At 39.0% G+C, this 26,586-nt stretch overlaps 2 protein-coding genes across 2 annotated transcripts in view; both read right to left on the bottom strand.

Moving 5' to 3' along the window:
- The window catches only part of LOC117902978 (transcription factor Sox-5), a 51,334-nt gene extending 38,930 nt beyond the window's left edge, over window positions 1-12,404 (bottom strand). Inside the window, exon 1 of the mRNA XM_034814645.1 lies at window positions 12,065-12,404. Coding sequence (XP_034670536.1) covers window positions 12,065-12,099 — 35 coding nt within the window. The 5' untranslated portion in view covers window positions 12,100-12,404. The remainder of the gene's footprint in view (window positions 1-12,064) is intronic.
- Window positions 12,405-19,765: 7,361 nt separating this feature from the next.
- Window positions 19,766-24,656, bottom strand: LOC117902910 (forkhead box protein K2). The gene is made up of 2 exons (XM_034814470.1): window positions 24,531-24,656; window positions 19,766-21,765 (listed from the first exon to the last, which is right to left on the bottom strand). The coding sequence occupies exon 2, from the start codon at window positions 21,681-21,683 to the stop codon at window positions 19,914-19,916; it is 1,770 nt and encodes a 589-aa protein (XP_034670361.1). The 5' UTR covers window positions 21,684-21,765; window positions 24,531-24,656; the 3' UTR covers window positions 19,766-19,913.
- Window positions 24,657-26,586: the final 1,930 nt, after the last annotated feature.

Genomic DNA, 26,586 nt, shown 5'->3' with positions numbered 1-26,586 from the left:
CTCAAAGATTTCCCTATGGTTCATATCTGAAAGAGAGAATACATAGCATAAAAGCACTGCTCTATAACCCCTTCAATTAAAAAGATAATACATATGTACAAAAAGCTCAGAAAAGTAAACGTTTTTTATACCCGGTACTCAAAGATTAAATAGGGTATATTGTATTTGTGCTCAAAGTGAATGTATGTAACGCACAGAAGGAAACTTCTCCGACCCCATAAAGTATATATATTCTTGATCAGCATCAATAGCCGAGTCGATTGAGCCATGTCTGTCTGTCCGTCCGTCTGTCCGTCTGTCCGTCCGTCCGTCTTGTTGAGCTCCTGGATCTCAGAGAGCATAAAAGCTAGAGCCACCAAATTTTGCATCCATACTTCTTTGTGCTCACACTGTTACAAGTGTATTTCAAAAATGAGCCACGCCCCCTTCCGCCTCCGCAAAAGGGCGAAAACCTCCCAAATCTACAATTTTGAAGACAGCAGAAAACTACAGAAAACATTCCGTAGGGAATGACCATTTCTATTAGATCACCAAATTGGGGCATTATTGGAGCATTATTATAGCCACAATGAAGAAATTAATTAGCAGTGGCCAAACCCACCCCGTTCCGCAGCTTATAGCAGTACACTCTGCTTCGCGCAGTTTATGGCCTCTGCCCCTGCCACATCTCTGCCGCTGCCTCTGCCGCAACTCTGCCCTGACTCTGCAGTGTATGTTTCTAGGGGAGGGTGGCGAGCTAAAGGAGCGTGTTGGCGTGAGTAGTGTTGTTGATGTAGATGACAGATGAAAAAAAAATGTAAAATTTGACAAATAACCGCTAAGTTGCAGATGTAGTACTGAGTGCCGGGTATAAAAGTTGTGGCGCGTAAGAAGCGTCTCACACGTCCCTTCTCGTTGTTGCTTCGCTTCTTTTTCGAAAAATTGCCTAAGTTGTTGTGAACCGCCAAAATTGTGAGAGTAAGGACACTTCTCTCAGATAGGAGACATCTCAACCTACTTTATATTACTGCAAAGTGCAAAAAATCTTGTATAGAACCCATTTTTTGAATCAATAAAGACTGTTGTACCGCACTGTGCTATTATATTCGCCGCAACTGTATATGTATATGTATGTTGTATATATGTACATGTGTATGTAGCATGGCCATTCCGTCTTTTTTTATGAAAGCCTTCTACTATTGACACTGGAAGGAATCTTGCAAAACCCTTTTTTTATTCAGCTAGTATACTCGTGCATGTTCAAGTCACACGCCTTACGAATTAGACTTCACATATGGTGCTGTGTCGTCCAAAGCCGAGTCGTTTTTTTATTGCTCTTAAATTACTCGAAATATGACCACTTGCCCAGTCAATAAATATTATATGTATGCCCACGAATATGGGTGTATCTGTAGGTCTCAGTATGTGGAATGTCAACATCAGTGACCACAAGTCGAAACTTTATCATGACTACTATTGTTGGTCTCAGGCGCCCAACTCGAATTATAGTCCCCGTGCGTAGGTGAGCTCAATAGCATAGTCCTTTTTAATATATGCATGTACATACATATGAATGAATGTATGTATGTGCATATGTATGTACATACATGGGGGGTGGATTGCCTTCGTGTAATCCTTTGACTCAAATGGCATACTTTTCGATATTTTCAGGATACGGTTGATGACATCGACACTTCCAGCATATGTACTAAGTGTGTACGGTATGGTAGAAATATCTCGACATATAATAAGACTATTAATTCTATTTCCAGCCGACTGATAGAATATTTTATCATATGATTGGGACCATGCGAATCTTCCATCCTTCCACATATTGTACTCTTCTCACTGAACATTCAGGTCAGGGTATACAGTACTACATACATATGTACATATGTATGTATATCCAGTCCTTGAGTATGATCCCAATTCCTGCAGCAGGGAATTGTTTGGAGATTGTAACCGACTCGAGCTGAATTTGATATTTTAATGTCTTTAATTCATCGGCAAAAATTTAAAATTAAAAGATGAAAAGATAAGAAAGTGGATGAGACCTTATTCGTTCCCGCAGAAACGAATAATATTAAAACGTTTGACAATGAAGTAATTATACCAGCAACATCTGAATCGCATCTGGAGCCCATATGGAATATATGTACATATGTACATACATACATACATACATACATATGTATGTATCTATGTACATAATTTTGTACACTGAAGAAACAGCAGAAAAAGAACCGAATAATCCATAGCCTCCTCAACAATGAGATACCAGGTACTTCTCGCACCAGCGAATGTATGAGTTGATGAGCAAACTTTGAAGCCAGTTAACTTACGTCAGATTCGTTAATTATACCCGGTACTCGAAAAGTAAACAGGGTATATTGTATTTGTAGGCGAAAGATGTAACAGGCAGAAGGAACCCTAAAAAGTAAAAATATCTTGATCAGTATCAACAGCCGAGTCGATATACATTTTACATATGTACATAGCTATGTCTGTCTTGTTTCCGTCCTGATGAGCGCCTAGTACTCAGAGATCATAAGAGTTAGAGCCTAGTACCAAGTTTTGCATTCAGTCTTCTGTATGCTCACATTGTTATAAGTGTATTTCCAAATTTACCTTCGCCCCCCTCCGCCTCCTAAAATTCGAAAAAAAACCACCGAGGTGCAGGTATACTGACTGAGTACCGGTTATAAAAGTTGTGACGCGTACGACACGTTTCACACGTTCCTACTCGTTTTTATACCCGGTACTCGACGAGTATATAGGGTATATTTGTGGGGAAAAGTGGAAGTATGTAACGCACAGAAGGAAACGTTTCCGACCCCATAAATTATATATATTCTTGATCCGCATCAATAGCCGAGTCGATAGAGCCATGTCTGTCTGTCCGTCCGTCTTAATGAGCGCCTGGATCTCAGAGACTATAAAAGCTAGAGCCACTAAATTTTGCATCCAGACTTCTGTATGCTCACACTGTTACAAGTGTATTTCAAAAATTACCCCCGCCCCCTTCCGAAATCACAATGGGCGAAAATCTACCACAGCCACAACTCCATTCCGTAGGGAATGACTATATCTATCGAATTGGGATAAGATTGGATCATTAAGACAGAATGACAGAATGAAGAAATTAATTTGCAGTGGCTAAACCCAGTCCACCCAAATTTTTTTTGTTTTTTGCACATTCTCTCATCCACACTCTGCTTCGTGTAGTATGTGGCTCTAGGGGAGGGGGGGCGAGCTAAAGAAGGGTGTTGGTGTGGAAAGTGATGTAGATAAAAGATGAAGAAACAATTTAAAATTTGAAAAAAAACCGCTAAGGGACAGATGTAGTACTGAGTACCGGGTATAAAAGTTGTGATGCGTAAGGTGCATCTCGCACGTCCCTTCTCGTTCAATAAGTTTTCTTGTACAAACTATGCACATACATACATACGTAGATACACTTGTACATATGTACATATGCATAGATACATATGTACATATGTGCAATCCATTCTAAAACATAGCGGCCCTGAAAACCCATTTCAGGTCGTTGTAGATTATTATAACTGGAATATACCACTAAAAAGCACATTCCATCTCTACTGGAATATGAAAAGTATTATTAGTGATGGCAAAGATGAACTGACTAGTTAAAAGTGCGTGCTAAGCCATACCCGTCTCCAGTCACACATACATAGATACATACATACATATGTACATACTTACAACGTATTTATAAGAAACAACAAAAACCAGCAAAGGAGAGCGTGTGACGATCGGCAACTAGATTGAGACAAGGACTGTAGTGACTGAGACTGTGGCTGAGATGGAGTCGGAGACGGGAGACTCCAGCGCAAAGTGGTTTCCTTTCCCCTTCTCTTCCTCTCGTTTGGGCAATGGCAATACATCATGTTGCGTTTGCCAAAGTCGCAGGCGCAGCATCAGCAGTCGGCAAGTCGTTGACTTGGACTTGCAGTTATTTTTTCTCTTCTTTCGTTTTGTGTTTTCCCCTTCGCAGTGCACTGTCATGTTAGTATTTGGTTTTGTTTTGTTTTGCTTTGGTCTCTCTCTCACATATACATAGGTATGTATATGTACGTGCATACTAGGCAGGTACATACATACATATGTACATACATACTCATGTATATATGAATGTACATACATATGCATAGAAATGCCATGTAACGAGGAGAGCGTGCATACATATGTACATATGTACATATATGACTTTTTCACAAATCACAAACGAATATTAATGTAAGTAAGTAGGAGAAGTAAAGGATATGCAATGCATGTGCATATACCATGTACATACATAAATATAAAGCACTCAATACATACAAAACATATTTATGTATATATTTACATACTTGCGTATTAATTGTAATCATTGTCCCATCATTACTATTTTATTCTAGACTCAGAGTTAAAATCAATTGCCTTGCAGCATCTTCGGTCCGTTCCCGGCTGTGTTGCCAGTTGCCGATGTCCGTTTCCCAGACACATCCCCTGAATAGGACAAGTGTGAAGACCATGTGCAGGGCAAAGTATCGCAAAGCCAGTTTGCCGATTTTCACTTGTGGCTTTGTATTGTGTTGCGGCATTCCATTTGAACAAGAACAAAGCAAACACAAAAGCAAAGTCTTTTCGGCGTCTTCCCTTGCAATTACATATGTATATTCCTATGCCGCCATTTACATGCATACATTTGTATGTATGTATATGTATGTATGATATGTAAGGTTTCATTAGTTTGGATATTAGATAAAACCATTAAAAAACACATGAAAAAACACACATGCTAAAAATGTATGTTAATTCTATTTATACATTTATTTTTGTATGTGCATTTACATACATATTTATAGATTTGTTAAATCGGGAAAATGGTAAGGACTTGCACTAAGAAAAAATTCGCGCACCCATATTTATGTAAGTTGACTTAGTGCAGTGAATTATCGCTATTGCTTTAAAACAATATTTACATAAGGATAAAACAAACGAAGTGGAACGTGTAAGACGCTTCGTACGCGTCACAACTTTTATACGTGGTACCCAGCTATACATATACATATGTACATATGTATGTATGCACATGCAAACATATGTAAATACATTTATTTCTATGTACATTCATTATATGTATGTATGTAACTTTATGTTTTTTTCGAAATTTATATTTTAAATTTGTAGATGTAGAATCTGTCATCACTTCTCATGCTAACACGCCCTTTTAGCTCGCCCCCCTCTCGCAGATCAGCACACTGCATGAGGCAGAGAAACATATGTAGGTGTTGGATGCGTGGTAGGTTACAACAGCATACAACTTCTGGCTATAATAACGATCCAATCTAATCTCAATTCGGGATCAATAGATATAGTCATTCTCTAAGGAACTTTTAGTTTAGTTAGCCCATCTTCTAAATTGTGGATACCGCAGATTTTCGCAGATTTTGTATTAATAAGTTAGACAAAAACGAAAGTTTCAAGTTTTAAGTTTAGGTTTTCAACTAGGTATGTACTTATGCACATATGGACGTATAAATGTAAATCTGAATTATTTAAAACGATTTCATTGAAGCAGTAATCAACCATATTCATATCACAACTCAGAGGCCAAAAGTCATTGTTTCTTTGAGCGCTTTCGCTGACGGTACTTTTTCGAACGCGTAAAAGCCAAAGACAAACACATCGCTTGTGTAACAAGCCTTTAGTAAAACAGTTCTCATTTCAAACAATACAGCTTTTGTTCTCAACGCAATACTGACTCATTTGATAGTAATCTAGGTTGGACATAAATTCTTAACTTTGGAACTTTAAAAATTGTTTCAAACAATTTTTATAACAGATACTCTAAGTGTATATGTATAGGGATAAACATATTTACATACATTTAGTTTTGTGGGGTATGCCTATATGGGTTTAGCTAGAAGGATATTTAATGTATATCAGCATCAATAGCCGAGTCGATACATCCGTCCCGATATAAGCCTAGAACTCAAAGATTATACCAGATAAATCTCCAAAATGTTAGTTGCTGACTCCTGTAAAATCACACTGTTAAAAGTATATTTCAAACTTTTGCTCCACCATATCAGGAAATGAGAATCTATGGCAAAAATAAGAATTGCAGAACCATTTTATGACCTTATAAGTACATATATTTTCGAATCTGGATCATATTGGATCATTCTAAGTCAATTTGGCAATGGGTGAGCTTATTCCTTCTGTCTCACAAAACTAAACTGCCAACAATGGAATCAGAAAATATTTTAGCATTTGAATAAAATAAGTAGTTGAGTGCAAAAGGAATAACAAAGTGATATTATTAACGAACATTCATATCTAGATATCGTTTCTTAACTTCTTCTACCTATGATAAAGGGAGAGCAAAATCTATTCGTCCTTCGTCCATCGATGGCAGAAGACAGAAAGACAGAGAAAGAGGAAAAATACCAAAACTGACGCTCACGTGTAATTGCATACAAAAACGAGAAGGGACGTGTGAGACGCTTCTTACGCGTCACAACTTTTATACCCGGCACCGCCCTTTAGCGGTTATTTGTCAAATTTTACATTTTTTCTTCATCTGTCCTCTAGATCAACAACACTGCTCACATCGCCACCCTCCCCTGCCCAGAGGCAGAGCTTTGTCAGGGGCAGGTTAAACAGCGCGAAGCAGAGTTTGTGCAAACGGGGTGGGTTTGGCCACTGAAAATTTTTCTTCATCTGTCCTCGGATCCTAATTTGGTGATCTGATAGATATGGTCATTCCCTACGGAATGGCGTTTTTAGTTTTCTGCTATTTTCTGCAAAATTGTAGATTTGGGATGTTTTCGCCCTTTTGCGGGGGCGGAAGGGGGCGGGGCTCATTTTTGAAATACACTGGTTTCAGTGTGAGCATACAGCAGTCTGGTGCCAAAATTTGGTGGCTCTAGCTCTTATAGTCTCTGAGAACTAGCCGACAAACAAGACGGACAGACGGACGGACGGACGGACGGACGGACGGACGGACACAGACATGGCTCAATCGACTCGGCTATTGATGCTGATCAAGAATATATATACTTTATGGGGTCGGAAACGTTTACTTCTGTGCGTTACATACAACCGTTATCCGCACAAATACAATATACCCTATTTACTCTTCGAGTACCGGGTATAAAAAGTATATGTTAAATGTTCTATTTCTGATGTTCGTTCGGCAAACAACTCTTTTTAGAGTTCAAAATTTTCAGTAACTTTTTCTAACCGGTACTCGAAGAGTATATATGTATATTCTTGATCAGCATCAATAGCCGAGTTGATTGAGCCATGTCTGTCTGTCCGTCTGTCCGTCCGTCCGTCTGTCCGTCCGTCTTGTTGAGCGCCTGGATCTCAGAGACCATAAAAGCTCGAGCCACCAAATTTTGCATCCATACTTCTGTGTGCTCACACTGTTACAAGTGTATTTCAAAAAAGAGCCACGCCCCCTTCCGCCTCCGCAAAAGGGCGAAAACCTCACAAATCTACGCCATTCTGTAGGGAATGGCCATTTCTATCAGATCAACAAATTGGGATCCGATTGGATCATTATTATAGCCACAATGAAGAAATTAATTTTCAGTGGCCAAACCCACCCCGTCCCGCAGCTTATAGCAGCATGGCCTTTGCCCCTGACACGTCTCTGCCGCTGCCTCTGCCGCGACTCTGCCCTGACTCTGCAAAGTGTGTCTCTAGGGGAGGGTGGCGAGCTAAAGGAGCGTGTTGGCGTGAGTAGTGTTGTTGATGTAGATGACAGATAAAGCAAAATGTAAAATTTGAAAAATAACCGCTAAGTTGCAGATGTAGTACTGAGTGCCGGGTATAAAAGTTGTGACGCGTAAGAAGCGTCTCACACGTCCCTTCTCGTTAAATAGTATAAAGGTGGACCCGCAGTCACTGACGCAGCTTAAAATGTCCCCGCTCATTCCTGTATGTATTCCCGTAATAATTACTCATTTCCCATCCCGCTACTACTACCCTACTACATACTTACTATAGATACAATACTGTATTTATGTGTATGAATATATTCAGACGGTCAGGCATACCAGCTCTCATTTCTACTTCAAGCGAAGACTCATTTGCATAACTCTGATAACAGAAACAGGCCCAAGAAAAGATATGCGTAGACAGAAACAGAGACAAGTGGATCTGTCTGTGTCTGAACATTAATTGAACAACATCCTTGATCTGGTTGTCGTCATCATTTGCTTCTGCGCCCGATATTTCTTGGAAGATAAACACATCTATGTATACTTCAAACTCTAGATGGTTTAAGCATTGGCTTCTTCTTCGTCCAGCAAAAACAGGAAACAACATTGTAAATTTTTAGCTGACTTAACCCTATGAGTATATTGGCTTGCCTTGCTAAATTGTCAGAGGTGAATTTGCGCTTAAATCTGGAATCTCTTAATTCACCAAAGTACAACACTCCCTTCTATTGGAGCATCTATGGTATGCAATGATTTCGTCCACGATTAAAAGCTTTCCTGTGTGGTTTAGTAGTTAAAACTGAAATACCCTTTAGTTTGCCAGGGTATGGAGGCTGCGTCTCTCTGAACCTGGGCCGACTTTCTTGTTTTATTTTATTGATTTCTTGTATTCGCATTCACCTGCTGTTATTTTGAGTGTGTTTATTTTTGCGTCGACGGGAAAAAACAGCATCAACATCGACAATACAACTAGTTTTCCATGCTGCATTCCGGTCGACTGTCGTCTCATGTCGTCCCGGCAGATCGGATCGACTCTGTTCGTGGCGTCGCAATTCGGACTTATCTATATAACCCAAAACACGTTTTTCGCTTCATTTTCTCAATAGACTGACAAATGCAAGCTCCAAGCTCTTTCACATACGGTGTACATGTATGTGTGTGTGTGTGCATACATACATACGTATGTTTGTTCGCAAAATGCAAGTGTGTATATTACATATGTATGAAGTAGTACACATGCGCGAATATTTATACACTATGCGTAACAAAACGAGAAGGTACGTGTGAGACGCTTCTTACGCGTCACAGCTTTTATACCCGGCACTCAGTACTACATCTGCACTTCAGCGATTAATTGTCAAATTTTACATTTTCTCTTCATCTGTCATCTACATCAACAACACTGCTCAAGCCAACACGCTCCTTTAGCTCGCCACCCTCCCCTATAGACACACACTGCAGAGTCGCGGCAGAGGCAGAGTCAGAGGCAGAGACGTGTTAGGGCCATAAACAGCGTGAAGCAAGTGTGAATGCTGCGGGACGGGGTGGGTTTGGCCACTGCAAATTAATTTCTTCATTGTGGCTATAATAATGATCCAATCGTATCCCAATTTGGTGATCTGATAGATATGGTCATTCCCTACGGAATAGCGTTTTTAGTTTTCTGCTATCTTCAAAATTGTAGATTTGGGAGGTTTTCGCCCTTTTGCGGAGGCGGAAGGGGGCGTGGCTCATTTTTGAAATACACTTGTAACAGTGTGAGCGTATGCTCTGTATAGAAGTCTGGATGAAAAATTTGGTGGCTCTAGCTCTTATAGTCTCTGAGTACTAGGCGCTCATCAGGACGGACAGACGGACAGACAGACAGACAGACAGACAGACATAGACTCGGCTATTGATGCTGATCAAGAATATATATACTTTATGGGGTCGGAGACGTTTCCTTCTGTGCGTTACATACAACCGTTATTCGCACAAATACAATATTCCCTATTTACGCTTCAAGTACCGGGTATAACTAGGCTGGCTCCAGTGCAGTCGACTTATCACTGAAATGTTCGACTCTATATTAACCATTTTAGGGTTAAATTCAAACGTCCGACGAAAATCTCTTATCCCACTCCAGCAATACTCCACTCGTAGTTGAAAAGTTGCATTTGCCTAAAAGATATATCAAACCCTACCACTGACCTATACCCGAACATGTTCCGCGAAAACAATGATTGAGAAATAGTTAGTCTGTCTTAATACCAAATAAATTTACGTTTTTGTTTGAAATCCAAATATCCGCGACTATATTTCTGCGACACTAAAATGTCAGTAAATAAATTCAGCAAAATTATAACATTCATTTTCTAGTTCCTTGCGTATGCGCCAGGTTTTCCGGTTGGCTAGTTTTACCAGCCCAGCTTGGAAGAACTAGATACAAAACCTGTCATTCTGCCTCGGTACGAACTCTTCAAGTTGCGCCTAATGATAGTGCGTGCAATCGTGTGAGTGCTGCATTAATTTTGGATCTGCATACGGAATTTTGCCTTCGAAGATGACGTTTCTAGATACAGGCTGTAAAGATAACATTTATAATCCTAATAGTATGTGTTTATAAAGTGATATTATATTAGTCATAATATCACTTTATAAACACATACCTCAAACACTCGGAGCAACATCTTCTCAGAAATATAAAACCAGTAATATTTACTAAAATTTGCCACATGTATATTATTCGCCTCTTAGTTCTTTACAGTGCAGCATCCAGTTTCATTGTTGCTATGCTAGAATTAGTCACCATTCCTTGACTCACAGAATATCAAATTGAACTAGTAATCGTGCATCTATGGATCGATAATAGCCCGACGCACAGTCTTCGAATTTAACAAAAATATATGCATATGTACTTATGTATGTACAGTTATTGTACATTTGCGTAAATACGCTAGAGGGTTGTGTCTTAAATGAAAAGGTTCAAAAGGTTGCGTACAGCCTGTTGAATAGGATTAAAGCTAAATAAAATATACTTTGCGTCTCAAGTTTCTTTATTGACCACTTCAACTTTGGCAGTATTGAAATCTAATCTCTTCCTATATAAAACAAGTAAATGTCAATACTTAGCTGTCTATAGTGTTCTTTCTTGTTACAGAGTCAGCTAGAATTTGAGATGTACCTGGGATACGCTCCTACATGACATATCAGAGTATATCCCGTGGCTAAGCAAATTCTTGAAGACATTTTTAGATAGTATGGCCGCATATTCTCTTTGTTGTTGCATCATTATGCTGTGGATATGCTCCGAAGGGGGCAATTTTGAAGTCCATCGAGTATTTCTTCTTAAATATTTGCCTGTGTTATTGTTTCGCCTTTGATTATCTCTTTGATGTAACCGTGGACCTTATTATAAACGCTATGGATGCGATGCTTGTGCTTGCAGTCTCCAATCGCCAGAATTTATGGCGTTCCACGCTGACACCCCTGGACAAACAAAGCCAACAAACAATCGACAAGCGGCAACAGAAACAAATAACTTGACAGATGTACCAATATTATTAAGCCTCTCCAGAGCAGCAGAACAGTTAAGAGTACTAGCAGCATTAGCATCAATTGAACAACACGGGAATGAAGAGCAATGGGATAGGAATTGACTTTGATCGCAAAGAGAGGCAAAGAGAGATCAAGCTGACAGCAAGTAAATTGTAAATTAGTATCGTGGTATCGATCTCAAACTTATGGTCCAATTATTACTATTATTACTACCCTCAAAACAGGAACGGAACTGAAAATAAGAACCGTAAGTCACACAATGTCAGTGAGCGATACATTCAAAAATCGTATTCGAATATTCGCAGTTTTCGTGAGATTGCAATTGTAAGCACACTGATATCTATGCATGTGTGCACATGTGTTTGTATGTACATATATACAACAAACCAGTCTGAACCATTGAATACCCGATCTGCAACTCCTTGGAGCCAGCTACTGATGAGATGTGTTGCCCCCTTTGCCGCAAGTCTGAACAGCGCAAGCTTTAATTCCAGTTCCGATTCCAGCCCCAGCCATACCATCAAAGATCTTCTCGCGTGGCAAGTGCACCTGTCGCGACCAATGCTTGTGTGCAGCACCAGACCCAGACCCAGAGCAGGCAAGTCCAGACGAAGCCAGACCAGATTTTAACACTGCAGGTCCAATGCAATTAGCACGTTGTAAGAGTTCACAGAAGTAATCTGTTGCCGGCTTTAACTTTTAATGTTATATATTTCGAAATGTCTTCATTGTTAGATTGGGGACGGATTTGCCAATAGTTCAAGAAGCTAATGGAGGGCGTGTTTCGCTTTATTTTAGGTATGGGTACTCACCTATGCAATCTACAACCTGAAGGGTAGACTTTCATAAATTATTGTGAAGAGTTTCCCTTCTTTGACTAGGATCGTTGCGTTATCATACCTAAATATTCTTATAAGTACTTGCATCCACACATTTAAATGTATACATGGTATGGCATGTACATATGTATGTATTTTATGGCACTTTTGCATATTCACATCTGTATTGCGTCACATTTAACTCTCAGATATATGTACATAAGTCTCAGCACGCATTGGAAATAAATAATACCTCGATAGCCGTATCTAGAGGATATCAGGATATCGGGCATATTTACAACTTGTATCTGCTCTGAGATTGTCAGTATCGTTAGCGATTAGCGACGACACCAATCATATTTATGCATATGCTTATACATATGTATGTACCAATAAAATCAGAGCTTCGAATCACATCGGCGTGCGTATGCGCAGCAAACTATTAATTTTTTGCCCAGGTGAAAAGTTCAAATGTAGTTATGTAGTTGTATACGTTTATATCGAGGATTTTACACAGATCCATTCAGTTTCGTGTTTTTCTCTTTTATTTGATGCAATCCCTTCGATGCATTTTGATATTACACTACTCGTCTTTAAATAAAACGAACCATTTCGTTATTTATGTATTCAGAATTCAGTGTAGATTGGCGATTTTTGAATTCAGAATTCAGCGCTTTCGCACGCGCGAATCCATAATACGTAATACGCAAACCCAAACGACGACTGTAACGGTAATTGTGACGCGTGTTTGAAGTTAGTACCACCGTGGCAATGTTTACCGAAGAGAGACTGCAACAGACTCATGTCTCTCTGAACGAAAGTATCAAGTACCACTAACAGTACAACTAGTGGTTCTCACTAACAGCATGCACTCACCAACTCTCCCGGTGCGATCTTTACACCATCGCTTTTGGGAAGGCCTTATCTATTATCTATTGCCGGCGCTGATGATGTTTACATGACTAAAATGACTTAAATGGACTAAAGTTTTGTATCAAAAATTATTTTGATGGATTTCCATCATATGATATATTGTATGAAAACCTTCAACAGGTGCGAAATGGGTGAAAAAGTTTAAAATTCTTACTTTTTTCACCTACTGTTCTTACCTTTCTTTACCTACCTTGCGGTCACATGCCAGAGAGAGGCACGGCACCCAATAAATACCATCCACCGAAGAGAGACCTCTCTTCTCTCTGAACGAAAACTGGTTCGGATCAGTACTAATATTACGTGGATGTTGCTGTCTCTCTCCTTACTGTAACGTGCTCTTAAACTAAGAGAAAATTGTTCCTATCCTTGGATTGGTTGGCATGACGACCAATGAGACGAGCCAATGACAACTTATGGAATTTTAGTTTTAACAGAGAGAGAGAGAGAGAAAGCAGTGTGTTAGATAGAGAGTCTGTTATATGCATACTTATCTACTCTCACTGTTACTTAACTCACCGTCTCCGCTAGATTCACTTTAAAAGAAAGCTTTCGATGTTTCTTTCTTTCAATGTATGTATATAGCTAATCAAAATCTTTGTTGACTCGATGGAAGCTACTCCAGAGATTAATATTGGAAGTTGTGAGATCTCTGCTCTTCCTATTCCTATTGAACTTTTCCTGGAGGGATGTCCTGTGTGTACTGTAACGACCCTGTTTCATACATATGTGAGTAGCTCGCCGTGGCCAAGTTTCATGACTGAATATTGTAGATACAGACGTATGTACATACATACATACATATGTATATTGCAGCCGTGTGTGTCCTCTCTGTTCAGCCATCGATTACCCCCTGTACAGTGAGAACGCTACTCAATTAACTTATTTATTAATTTATTTATTTGCTACTCAAAAAATTCTGAAAGTGTCTTGATGTACCCGTAGAACGAGCATCCTTTCCGTGGATAGAGCAAAGATTTACTCAGCTCAGAGTTGCTCTTGCTTGAGTTAGTTATGATTTTTCCGCTTCATGCAACCAATTCAATTACAAAATAACGGATATTGATATGTGTATGTATAATAAAATAATTTATGAGAGGCGTCACAATATTTACGCTTCGGACGACATTTTCTGGAAAAAGATTCAAATGGCAAATGATCAATTAGTTAAGCACAAAAAACAACAATTTATAATGTTCTTAAATTAACAAGCAAGAACGTTCGTGAGACGCTTCGTACTCGTCACAATTTTTATACCCGGTACTCAGTCATCTGTACTAGAGTTGGGTTGCTCATTAGTGAGTAAACAAAAAATAGTTTTTTTGTTTAGTTGCTTACTTGTTCACTTAGTATGTCACTTGTTCGCTCACTAGTGCAGTTGTTCAAAAACATAACAAAACAATAATCCTACGTTTCTTTATTATTTTCTCATAATAAAGGAATTATTCTGCATTATTTTGCTAAAATGGGCGTCTTGCTAAATATATTCATACATATGTATGTACATATTTCGAATTTACCAGAATGTACCTGGAACTAATTAGTATTAACTGAAAAATTAACAAATTGGCCACTGAACAACCGTCTAAACATCAGTTCTCACGCCAACACGTTTTTATACCCGGTACTCGAAGAGTTAATAGGATATACATATATTGTATTTGTGCACAATGTGGATGTATGTAAAGCAAAGAAGGAAACGTTTCCGATCCCACAAAGTATAAAGGATATATTCTTGATCAGCATCAATAGCCGAGTCGATAGAGCCATGTCTGTCTGTCCGTCCTGATGAGCGCCTAGTACTCAGAGACTATAAAAGCTAGAGCCACCAAATTTTGCATCCAGGTCTCTGTATGCTCACAGTGTTACAAGTGTATTTCAAAAATGAGCCCCGTCCCCGCAAAAGGGCGAAAACCTCCCAAAGCTACAATTTTGAAGATAAAAGAAAACTAAAAATGCCATTCCGTAGGGAACGACCATACCTACCAGATCAATTGGGATCTGAACCAGAATAAAGAAATTAATTTCCAGTGGCTAAACCCACACCGTCCCGCAGCTTTTATTTGTTTTTTGCACGTTCTCTCATTCACATTCTGCTTCGCTCAGTGTGCGGCCTCTGCCTCTGCCTCGTCTCTGCCTCTACCGTTACTCTGCAGTGAGTGGCTCCAGGGGAGGCTGGCGAGCTAAAAGAGTGTGTTGGCGTGAGAAGTGTTGTAGATGTATGTACATAGATGACAGATGAAGAAAAAATGTATAATTTGACAAAAAACTGCTGAGGTACAGATGTAGTACTGAGTACCGGCTATAAAAGTCACACGTCTCTTCTCGCTTGTTCTCTTTTTTGTATACCAAAAGTTACCTATGTATCTCCAAATGCTTGAATATGATCCACTCTTGACTAGTAGAACATCTCTTCCTTGGACTACTACTTGCACTCTCAACTCTTAAAGGAAAGCACTTGCTGACATGGATTTAGGGAGGAGATTATGAAAATTATGAAAAAGCTGGGCAAGGAAAAGCTTGGCGGGTCTTAAGTGCAATGTCCATGCGTTCATCAATATGTAAATGTCAATTGACAATGTTGTCATGAATCAATGATTCTATTCTCAATGTCAAATTCGTCTAATATACTTTTGTACACTACAAAGCACAGCGTAAATTTGTAAAACGTGGGTGCGCCATCTATGTATTTTCATATGAAGTACGGTGAAATAAAACAGTGCCATTTTAGTTCCCAAAAAATACACGATTTCTAGTAGCAGCATTGGCCGTCCATGCAAAGAGCGCCACGGTACATTTCATATGTATCTCACGTATAAATAAAATGTATAAGTACATATGTATATTTACTTTAAGTCGCACGGTTCAGGTTCCGAACATTAACCGTCGTTCAATTTCAAATTGAAATCGAAACGTGCGGATCATGTTACCAAACGGTAGATGTTTGTAATGCCAACACAGATTTACCATTTAGGTTGAAGTAAAACTAAAATTGGGAGTGCCCAAGTTTTTTGTGGTGTGTAATCGCCTTCCACGCTTTTTCAAATTGATGTCAGTTGAAGACTGAAGGACAAATTACAAATTAAAAGTTTAGCATTTTCTGTGCAACAAACAAAATTCCAAAAATTTACAAGTTTCAGGAATTGGCATTGGAAATGGCATCGTCTATATCGGGGACTCTGTTGAGAATGCGGGCACAATTCCGATGTGGTCCGCATCTCCTCCACGTGTTCCGTCAGGAATGCTACAACTTCTGAGAGGTACTTTAAACAAGAAATCAGATCCGAAATGATGGGAAATAATCGCCGGTTCTAGATTGCCCCATGTCCATACATGATGAGTATTTGAATATACCGCCACCTGTAACCTCTAGGAGGGATTACATTACCACCGAAATTGCAACCAATACAATCTGTCCCCGTTCCCAAGTTCCCATTTTAACTCAAATCTATATACATATATAAAAGAAAGTCATATTTGTTACAACACTTATAATAATCGAGCTTATCGTACAGATGAACAGAGGAATAATCTTCGAAGTGGAAGAAGAAATGGTTCAAGTATTGATTTGAATCGAGCAGCGTTTCTGTATGATTGCACCATCGACTACAGCTTGCATCTTTGAACGATCTATCTGCTGATGATTTCTCGAAGCAATTGCTGACTATCGGTAATGGCCGTGTTCCTGTTGACAAATCGAGCGGTTTGATTTAATTTCCTCCAAATTTTTGCAATTTCGTATCATCAAAAGACGAGCTTATCAACAAAGTATTCCCGGATATCATTGCTAACCACAAAAATAAAGATGTAGATGACCTCAATCTTATAATTCAAAATCAAATCTATCGACTGTGTAACAAACGAAGAAGAAGCCACTAATCATCCAACTGAATTTTTAAACTCCTTGGATGTGCCTGGTTGGTTAAAGTTGGCTCGGTAGTCATCTTGCTTAGAAATTTAAACCAACCAAAACTGTGTAATGGAACGCGTTTGGTGATAAGAAAACTGATGAGCAATGTGATTCATGCGTCGATACTTAAAGGAAAATTTAAAGATGAGGAAGTTCTTATTCCAAGGATTCCGATGATCCCAACGGATATGCCCTTTGAGTTTAAACGAGTTCAATTCCCGATTCGTCTTGCCTTCGCCAGACGATCAACAAATCACTGGGCCAATCCTTGACTATTTGTGGCTTCAATCTAGAAAATGCATGTTTTTCTCATGGTCAATTGTACGTGGCATGCTCACGTGTCGGCAAACCATCCGCTTTATTTGTTCTTGCGCCTGACCAAAAAACAAAGAATGTCGTTTACCACAAAGTGCTTGAATGAAAATCCTATTACCATCGCATTGGATCATTGCAACCTATAGAAGATGCACAGCATAAATTCTTGCAAATATACTTCATGGGCAATATGGAAGAACAACTTGACAGGCGTCAAGGGATCAACACAGCTACGAAGAGAGCAATTCTCCAAGATCTGCAGCAAATGCTTCATGAACATCATGCATTGGTCAGGCTGTTCAAGACTGCTTTAGAACGCATGCCAAGTGATTGCAATTCGGTCAAGTCAATTAAATACATTTGCAAATATGTCACGAAAGGGAGCGACATGGCGGTTTTTGGTATCCAAACATCCAATACCAACGATGAAATCACGTTGGTATTTTTTTTTTTCTATCTATATAAACATATTATTTTGTATCATTGTTTTACGTTCATCAAAGCCTAAATTAGTTCAGCTAAAAAGTAACACGACATTCATTGACTGTTCGGCGGTGCGAAGTTCGCCGGGTCAGCTAGTTAATAATATATATACATATATACATACATACATATGTATGTACATAGATTAAATTGTACGTGTATTTTTTATTCCCGGTACTCGAATGTAGTTTTTTTGCTTTTTTGGGGATCGGATCAAACAATTGAGAGCAGGAGACAGGGAAGGTGAATAAGTGGGCGGCCGGGTTATGGGAAAAAACTCAGGAGACAACACGCAAACATTCTAGCCAGCTTAAGCTAGAGACGCATTACATTATGTTTACATATAATTATATCTGTAAAATTAGAGTTGGAATACTTTTTATTGTATATATTTACGTACAGTATTTGTACTCGAAAGTGGATGTACGTATGTACACATGTATGCAACGCACAGAAGGAAACGTTTAAGACCCCATAAAGAAAATATGTTCTTGATCAGCATTAATAGCCGAGTCGATATGGCCATGTCTGTCTGTCCGTCTTGATGAGCGCCTCAGAGATTATAAAAACTTCAGCCACCCAATTGTGCACACTGCTTTGATATCAGACAAAGAAATTTTTAGGATACGAGAAAACCAAAATCGCAGTTCCGCCATAACAGCCATGTCTATCGGCTCTCCCATTAACGATCTCATTGAATTGATCGGTCAGTCCCTCTTGATGATCGCCTGATATCAGAGACTATGAGAGCTAGTCACGAAATGTTTTGTGAAGACTCATGTGATATTACACAGTTAATTTAAAATTTCCAAATTTCGCCCCTCCCCCTCTCGCCCCTCAAAGGGGCTCCCACAGCCGCAATTCCGTAGAGAATAGCCATATCTATCAGATCACAGAATAAGGATCAGATTGGCTCATTATTATTGCCAAAATGACGAATTTCATGTGTAGTGGCTAGCCAAAAATTCGAAAATACGTGTCATGTTCTCGAGTAGGCCAACCATCGACTTTATTTATTTTGGCTAAAAACGGAATGAAAACAAATTTTGTACACTCCATTGCTAATAGAAGTGCCTCATAGAGGCTCAGAGGGATGTAGTTCGGAACTATGTATGACTTGAATGTAAGACTTGAGTAAAAATCGTTTTTTTTTAATGGAGATGAATTAATCATTTCATTAGCATATGAGGTAAAAAAAAATTTGAATTAAATTTTTGGAAAAATAAAAATGTTCAAATCAGGCACTCGTTTATTTAAAAAAAATTCAAATGCACACGGAGAAAAATGGCATGAGAAAAACTTAGTGATATAAAATATAAATCTCTTTGATTTAAAAATTCTAGGCTACGCTGTTTCATTTCTGTTTTACATTGTGTTTAACATGAAAGAGAAACGTGGAAACGGCTAGCAAATTTTCAAATTTTGTAAGCCGGATCAATATTACGGAAATAGTGCCCATTCGAAATAGTGAATTGCGCTGGTAAATTAAAGATCGGTTCATCTTTACACCTGTACTATCTGGGTGTTATCTACCTCAATCCACCAGAGAGACAGAAAGAGAGGGAGAGAGAGAGGGAGAAATGTTTGCCACTTCCCAGTGGAACGCAATGCGTTTGTGCTCGTGTAATTGCGATGCTGAGTTTCCGAATTTCCCAAAGATTCCACAGAATCTCACCTCAAGGGATCGGTGATACTAGCTTGGCAGAGCCAAACAAACAAGCAACTTTATGAATTTATTGCATTTGACGTCAAAAGAGTGGACGCCTCATATTGGTTAAGTGATATTACATCTTTTGGAGCTGCTTCTGCGTGGCCTCCTACCTACAATTAAGCACACGAATAAAAGTGACGCCGACCACTGAAGTGTAACGTCAGACTGTCCCTACGTCCCCGCCAATATTAATTATAATAATTGCAATGATGATAATATCTTGATTTTTATTAAGCTATTTTCATATATGAACTAAGGATCTAACAGTATTAAAAAATTTTTGCATTTACCTTTATGGAAATGTGAATACTCGTACTTTCAGATCAGATAAGCTTAAAACCTATTAATACGTATGCATGTATGGTATATTATATGTATGAGTATGACTTGGGTATTTCAGGGTGGGCTTAAAGTGTTTTTTTTTTTTTTCATCCATTTATATATGTACAGATACTTATTCGTACTTTAATTGTATGTTGTAGCGCATCTTTTATTTACTTATGTGAGATTATTTCGATGGTCGGTGGAGGGGTAGTTGTTGCTTTTTCTCTGGACGCCTCCAGACTAGCACGTCGAGCTGCAGCCGCCATATATGTTCCATAATATCTACTCAGTATATGTGGATCGACGTGGTTCAGCTCTATGTATGCCTTGGGAATCGATACTCCCAGATGTGCCGAATGCGTGGAATTTACCCGATCATTGGGTGTGATTGTGGTGCCGGAAGAAGCGGTGGGACATTCTTCCAAAGAGTTAGATTCCTCATGTTGGCTACTACTGCTGCCCAAAGATCTTGCTGCTGTACTAGGAATGGAGTAGTTGTGCGGCTCAAGGTCTTCAGTATCAGGATCGGCATCAAAAGATGAACGCCTACAATCGCTTAGGTACGAGTTATTGTCATCGACAGAGAAAACTTGTTTTAAAGCCTCTGTTGTCTTTTCGGACTCATCCGCATCCATATCCAAATCCGCATCCGGGTCGAGATCAGGATCGGGATCATTACTATCATCTACCACATCAACATTAACTTCAACGTCGATATCTGCGTCAATATCAGTATCAGGAACGGGCTGCTCCAATCCTACAACCACTTCACGGTGTATGGTTTGCTTCGTGATGACCGTATGCTGAGTTTGCGTTGTTGTCCGCGTAGCTGTTGCAGTATTGGACGCTGGCGAAGACTCTTGATCTTCAGATACGATATCAACGATCTGGACATCAGGTGCTAGTAACGAGGCTACGTCGAACTGACGCTTTCGTGTTTGCGAGTACATGTTTGCTATTGTTGTCGTTGTCGTAGAATTAATATACGCAATTTGTTGATGTGCTTGTTGAATTGATGGTTCCAGGCAATGGGGATGCCGCTGGACCGACTGGACCGGATGTGATACGGAGTAATGTGGCTGAGCTGTGTCTGAATTTCGATTGAAGAACTGCCCGATATAGTTCTGGTGATAAGGATAGCTAAGTGCGGCTAATTGTATTGTAGCCTGTGAGCTTGGCGGAGGAGGCGTTGTTAGGTCTAACGGTGGGGGACTGGGCGAGTCAGTGCTGGCATCATCAACTGACAGACCCATATGTTTTCGCACTTTTCGCTGGGCCTTACGGCGCCGAAAATCACCCTTGCGAAAATCATCCATGTTGGCCGGATGGATTGCCCAATAATGACCCTTGCCATTTGCGCTGCGTCCCGATTTAATGAAGCAATCATTTAGCGACAGATTATGCCTGATGGAATTTCTCCAACCCGGCCCACGGCTTCTAAAATACGAATAGTTATCCAAAATGTATTGGTAAATGTCTGAGAGGACCAACTTCATCTCCGTTGAGCTGAGAATTGCCATTGCTATCAGTCCAATATAGCTGTGCTGTGGCTTAGGCTCCTCGGGTTGAAAAATGCGCTGCGACTGGGGAAACAGTGAAATAGTCGAAAGCGCGGTCATTCTGTTGACACCTGTACCGGTGCTCTGGGCTCCGTACGGGTTCATATGAATCCAGGGCGTATTAGATCCAGCTCCAGCACCATTTCCATTTACATATGGCGGACAACGGAATCTCTCAATATTCAAGGCATAGTTGTAGAGCTGCAGTCGGTACTGTTCGAGAGCCATTGTTGTCGCTTGAGCATTTCTAGATGAGCTGGTGGGATAAATTCCAGTCGTGAGTGGTTTGGGCATGTGTCCGTTATCAGTTGCACGCTCCCGTTCCTGGTCGGGTGTGTTCGACCGCGTTGCAGCCAAATTAGTGTGTGCCATTTTCTGCATTGTTTAAACCTAAGAACCCAGAAGCCAGCTCATCGTTTTTATTGGCTCATTGCCTCATTCCCTCAAGTCCCATCAGATTCAGCTGAAAAGGCAACAAACAAAAATGTCTTGTAAAGCAAAAGATTAATATACATATATGTATGTATATGTACATACATACATACATACATACGTACAATGTAGTTTATGTTGTTAATAATAACTAAAACTTCAGACTAAATTTGCTTTATAAATATGGTCGCTTTTACTTTAATGTACCTGTGTACATATGTATGTACATATATACATATGTATGTATGTATGCGCGTACAATCATGTATGTCCTTGGTCATAATTAAGGCTGTGCATATGTACATTTGTACATGTATTTTTTCCTGAAGTCATGGACATATGTATGTACATATACATTTGTACATTCTACATGCTACAAGGAATGCCAATAATACTCATACATACGTGGTGGAATGGTGGAAAAATTAAATAGCTTTAGTTATTTAATTGAGGATAAGGGCTATTAAATGTTAGCCTTTATTTTGAAAGATATAAGCAAGCATCCAGAGATGCAAACCGCATTCCGTAACGTTTTCGCCATGGATGGTGGGGTCCCAAGTAATTTAATATGTTGAGATTAAAAGGAGGTCACTGTACGAGAATGTATCCAAGCTTTAAGACTGTGCCATATACGATTCACCTAATTTTACACCAAGACATCGAGTAAATGGTCTATCGGGGTATACTCACGAAATTAGTACATCCCAATGTACATACATATATACATACATATGTACATATAAATGAGATACAATATTGCTTTACCTGGGTTTTCGACTGAAAGCCAACGAACACCACGCTGTGGGGTCTAGTGGAGCCCATGCCACCATACTTCCGTGCCCAATACGATGTGTTGATCTTCGGTATTTATGTTAATGAGTGTTCCACTTGACGCCACTTCTGAAGTGCTGAGCAGTTTTTCTCAATTTCAACTTTGATATGGCAAAACACTCAGGATTTTAAGTACACAGGTTCGAGTACGAGTATGGTAAGTACATTCACACATATGTACATATGTACATACGTATACATATGATTTACTTAATACGAATACTGCCCGAATGAGTAGCTGCCATAGGCGTGCAGCCTGTTTTAACTCCTATTTATTTACCGCACCAGTGGCTATTCTTTTGTCACCTTATCCCCTTTTCTTTTTATACCCGGTACTCGAAGTGTTCCGTCTGTCTGTCTGTCCGTCTTGTTTGTAGGCTAGTTCTCAGAGACTATAAGAGCTAGAGCCATAACATTTTGCCCTTAGACTGCTGTGATATCACACTGATACAAGTGTATTTAAAAAATTAGCCCCGCCCCCTTCCGCCACAAAAAAGGCCGAAAATCTGCCTTATCCACAATTTTGAAGATAAGAGAAAACTAAAAATGCCATTCCGTAGGGAATGACAATATCTATCAGATCACTGAACTAAGATTAGATTGGATTATTATTATGAGTACCAGGTATAAAAGTTGTAACGCGTAAGAAGCGTCTCACACGTTCATACTGGTTTTTATAAACGTTTGTTATTCATTCTATTTCTAGTGTTCGTTCGGCAAACAACTCTTTTTTGAGTTCAAAATATTTAGTAACATTTGTACCTGGTCAATGCGGAATCATCGTCAGCAACCAACCAATTTCGCTGTAGCAATTAAATTAAAAAAAAAAAAAAAGCACCAGCGGCTATTCTTTCGTCTTCTTATCCCGTTTTCTTTGTTTCGTTATTGCAGTTATAGAATTTTAGATATATAGATATCCCACTATCATTCGTACCCATTCTAGAATTAGGCTCTCTTGCTGTCATTCTCTTCCTTGAATCAGTTCACCCACAATTCGGTTCACATGAGCTGATTTCATGTATTCTCGTCGCAAGCACACTCACTTTCTAACGTTATTGTAACTACGGAAACATGTACATATATATGTACATATGTATGTACATATGTATAAACGGTTTGGTATTAAAATTACCGTCGTACGAATCGTACAAAATAGTTTGTTTCGATTTGCGCTACAGCACCTACACACATGTACATACATATGTACATACATCCATATGTACAAAAATTTACGTACAAATGTATATGTGTACATAAATGTACATATGTATGTGGGTTTACCCATCGACTGCTTATTGCTATGAATTAAATGCCATTAAAAAATCTGACTTGATAAACACTATCCTTTTCCTATTTTTGTTTCTATAGCTATGTAAATATATCGAATCTGCAGATGCAGAGAAGCCAGCAGTTCCAATATCGAGATGCTCTTACTTGGATCAATGTTTGATTCTGGATAACTATCTTATAAGCACCAGATTAACGAACCGATTACATCATTGACCTAATTTGGGCTACATATGTATGTAGCACTCACTGTGGTCACTCACATTTTATTACGGCTAATTGTGTTTAATTGTCAATGCTTGTAGATATCAAGTTAGTTAGTTATCAAGTTAGTTGGCTAGTTAGACAACTGAATTTGCTACATATCTGTCGGTGTGAAAAACTTGACGGCTGGTATAATCCATAAGCCGAGCAATTATTTGAAGTTTTTAAATTGTTATGTTACCAACTGGACAGATCAGACGATTGTTTTTCTAAATTGCATTTTATTCCATTATGAAAAACTATATGTAATTCTAGATTCACTATTTTCATTGGACTGTAAATGATTTTTGAGTATCAATCTTGGATTATCGATTGGAAACTTTCGCACAACTGCCCAGGTCTCACGTAACACTCTTTCATGTTTTTTTTGTTCTCGTTCTATATTTTGGGTATGTATTTGGGTATTATTCTTACAGAGTGGATGCTGGGTGGTATTGCTAAACAAAGCTAGTACACACAGAATATATAATTGTCCGCGAAATACTAACACAAAGAGCACCGTCTTAAACAAGAGACCTTAAGTACGTGCGGTCGACGCGGAGCGCAAACTGTTTCTGAACCTGGCCACAATGGCTGAGGGTTCAAAGCATAAGGGTGGCAGCGGCAACGGTACAGATAGAACCAACAGGCCACTCCCCCGTCCCGCATTTCTCGATTTCCATTGGCTGACATGCTGCCATTACGTTGGGATGTTGTAGCTCCTGGGTGCGTGCGCATACTCAGGGCAGCCAGCAGCTTCTAATAGGTCCGTCTCTCTTACCCACTTGCTAAACACGTACAGAATTTTTCGAAAATACTTACTCCACTATTTTGTGCTAACATATCTACATATATAAATTCTCCACGGATCAGAGCACATTGGCATGAACTGGTATTGAGTTTTAATTCCCCAGTTACAAATATAGAACCTAAGTACATACATATGTATGTACACGTGTATATATTTTTTCGGGGGGCTAATCAATTAAAGAGCTTCTGAATTACTTATTAAGCTTTAAGGCGCTTTGCATTGAATGTTCATCACAAGAAATATTTTATATAATATATTTATTCTTCCATACACGAAGTGATTGAAGATGTGGAGGTGTCCTATGAACCGTTTTCTTAGGGTATTAATTAATTAATGGTATTTACTTTTTCATCAAATGCAGCAACATGATTTATATTAATAAATATTGATTTTTTACCTCCCAATTTTTATACTCGGTACTCGAAGATTAAATAGGGTATACTGTATTTGTGGTCGGAGCAATGTGCGTAACGCACAGATGGAAACGAAGTATATATGTACATATGTATGTATGTATGTATGTATGTAAATATGATCTTGATCAGCATCGTTAGCCGAATCGATATATCCAAGCCTGTCTGTCCGTCCGTCCGACTGACGGACCGTCTGGATGAGCGCCTGGATATCAGAGACTATAAAAGCTGATATCACACTGTTTAAAATGTATTTCAAAATTTGTCCCCGACCCACATCCACAATTTTGAACAGACAGATGAATGAATTAGGATCAGATCGGATCATTATTGTAGCTACACAATAAAAGTGTCTGGTAAAGTGTGTGCCTCTGGTGGAGGGGGGCGAGCTAAAAGGCGTCTTGGCGTGAGAAGTGATGTAATTTATGATGTTAATGTAAAATTCGTGAATGAATATACTGACTAAGACCCAGTGAGTACCGGGTATAAAAGTTGTGACGCATTCCGGCGTCACATAACGTTCCTCCTCGTTCAAAAAGGTTAAAGTGCACACATATATTTTTCCTCCACCTCTATTTTCCTTCAAGATTTTTGTATTTATGTATCTAGGTATGTATGTATTTGTATGTATGCATACATGCATACATGTGTCTATGTATGTATGTACGTATTTACATTTGTATAACTTTAATGCGACAGATTTAATGTGCGGAGGTGCCGCACTAATATTTCATTAAACATAACATTGACTCCTCATTGACTTTAATTAAATGCTATTGAAAAATCGGACTAAATTAACACTATCCTTTCTCAATATATACACATTTGAGAGTCTAAAGTTTCAATCCAATGAAATCGTTTCACTCCCTTGCGAAAAACACTTATGGTTATCTACATACATACATATGTATGTATGTACATATGAAAAGGTTATCTTTCGCTCACGACGTGATTATACACCTTGTTTCTTTCTAATAGCTTTTACCAATATACATAAATATATATGTACATATGTAATGAGGATTTAATAAACTAAAGCGCATACAAAATCGTTCATTAACTAAGATTCACTTTCAAATGTTGTCCCTTACAGTGAATGAATGAAATAACAAATAATTTCGCTCGAAAAGAACAATAGAGATGAGTGTTACTTCGGTCGTTTAAAAGAAAATCTTGTCGACTCTTGAGAAAATATTTCACGATCGTGGTAGAAAATAAATTTTAAATCCTAAGTCCACTTTGCTGGGCGACTGCCAGCAATGCGATT

The sequence above is a fragment of the Drosophila subobscura genome, chromosome dot (genome assembly GCF_008121235.1).
Source record: "Drosophila subobscura isolate 14011-0131.10 chromosome dot, UCBerk_Dsub_1.0, whole genome shotgun sequence".
NCBI lineage: Eukaryota > Metazoa > Arthropoda > Insecta > Diptera > Drosophilidae > Drosophila > Drosophila subobscura.
This window is presented reverse-complemented; position numbering and strand designations above follow the sequence as displayed.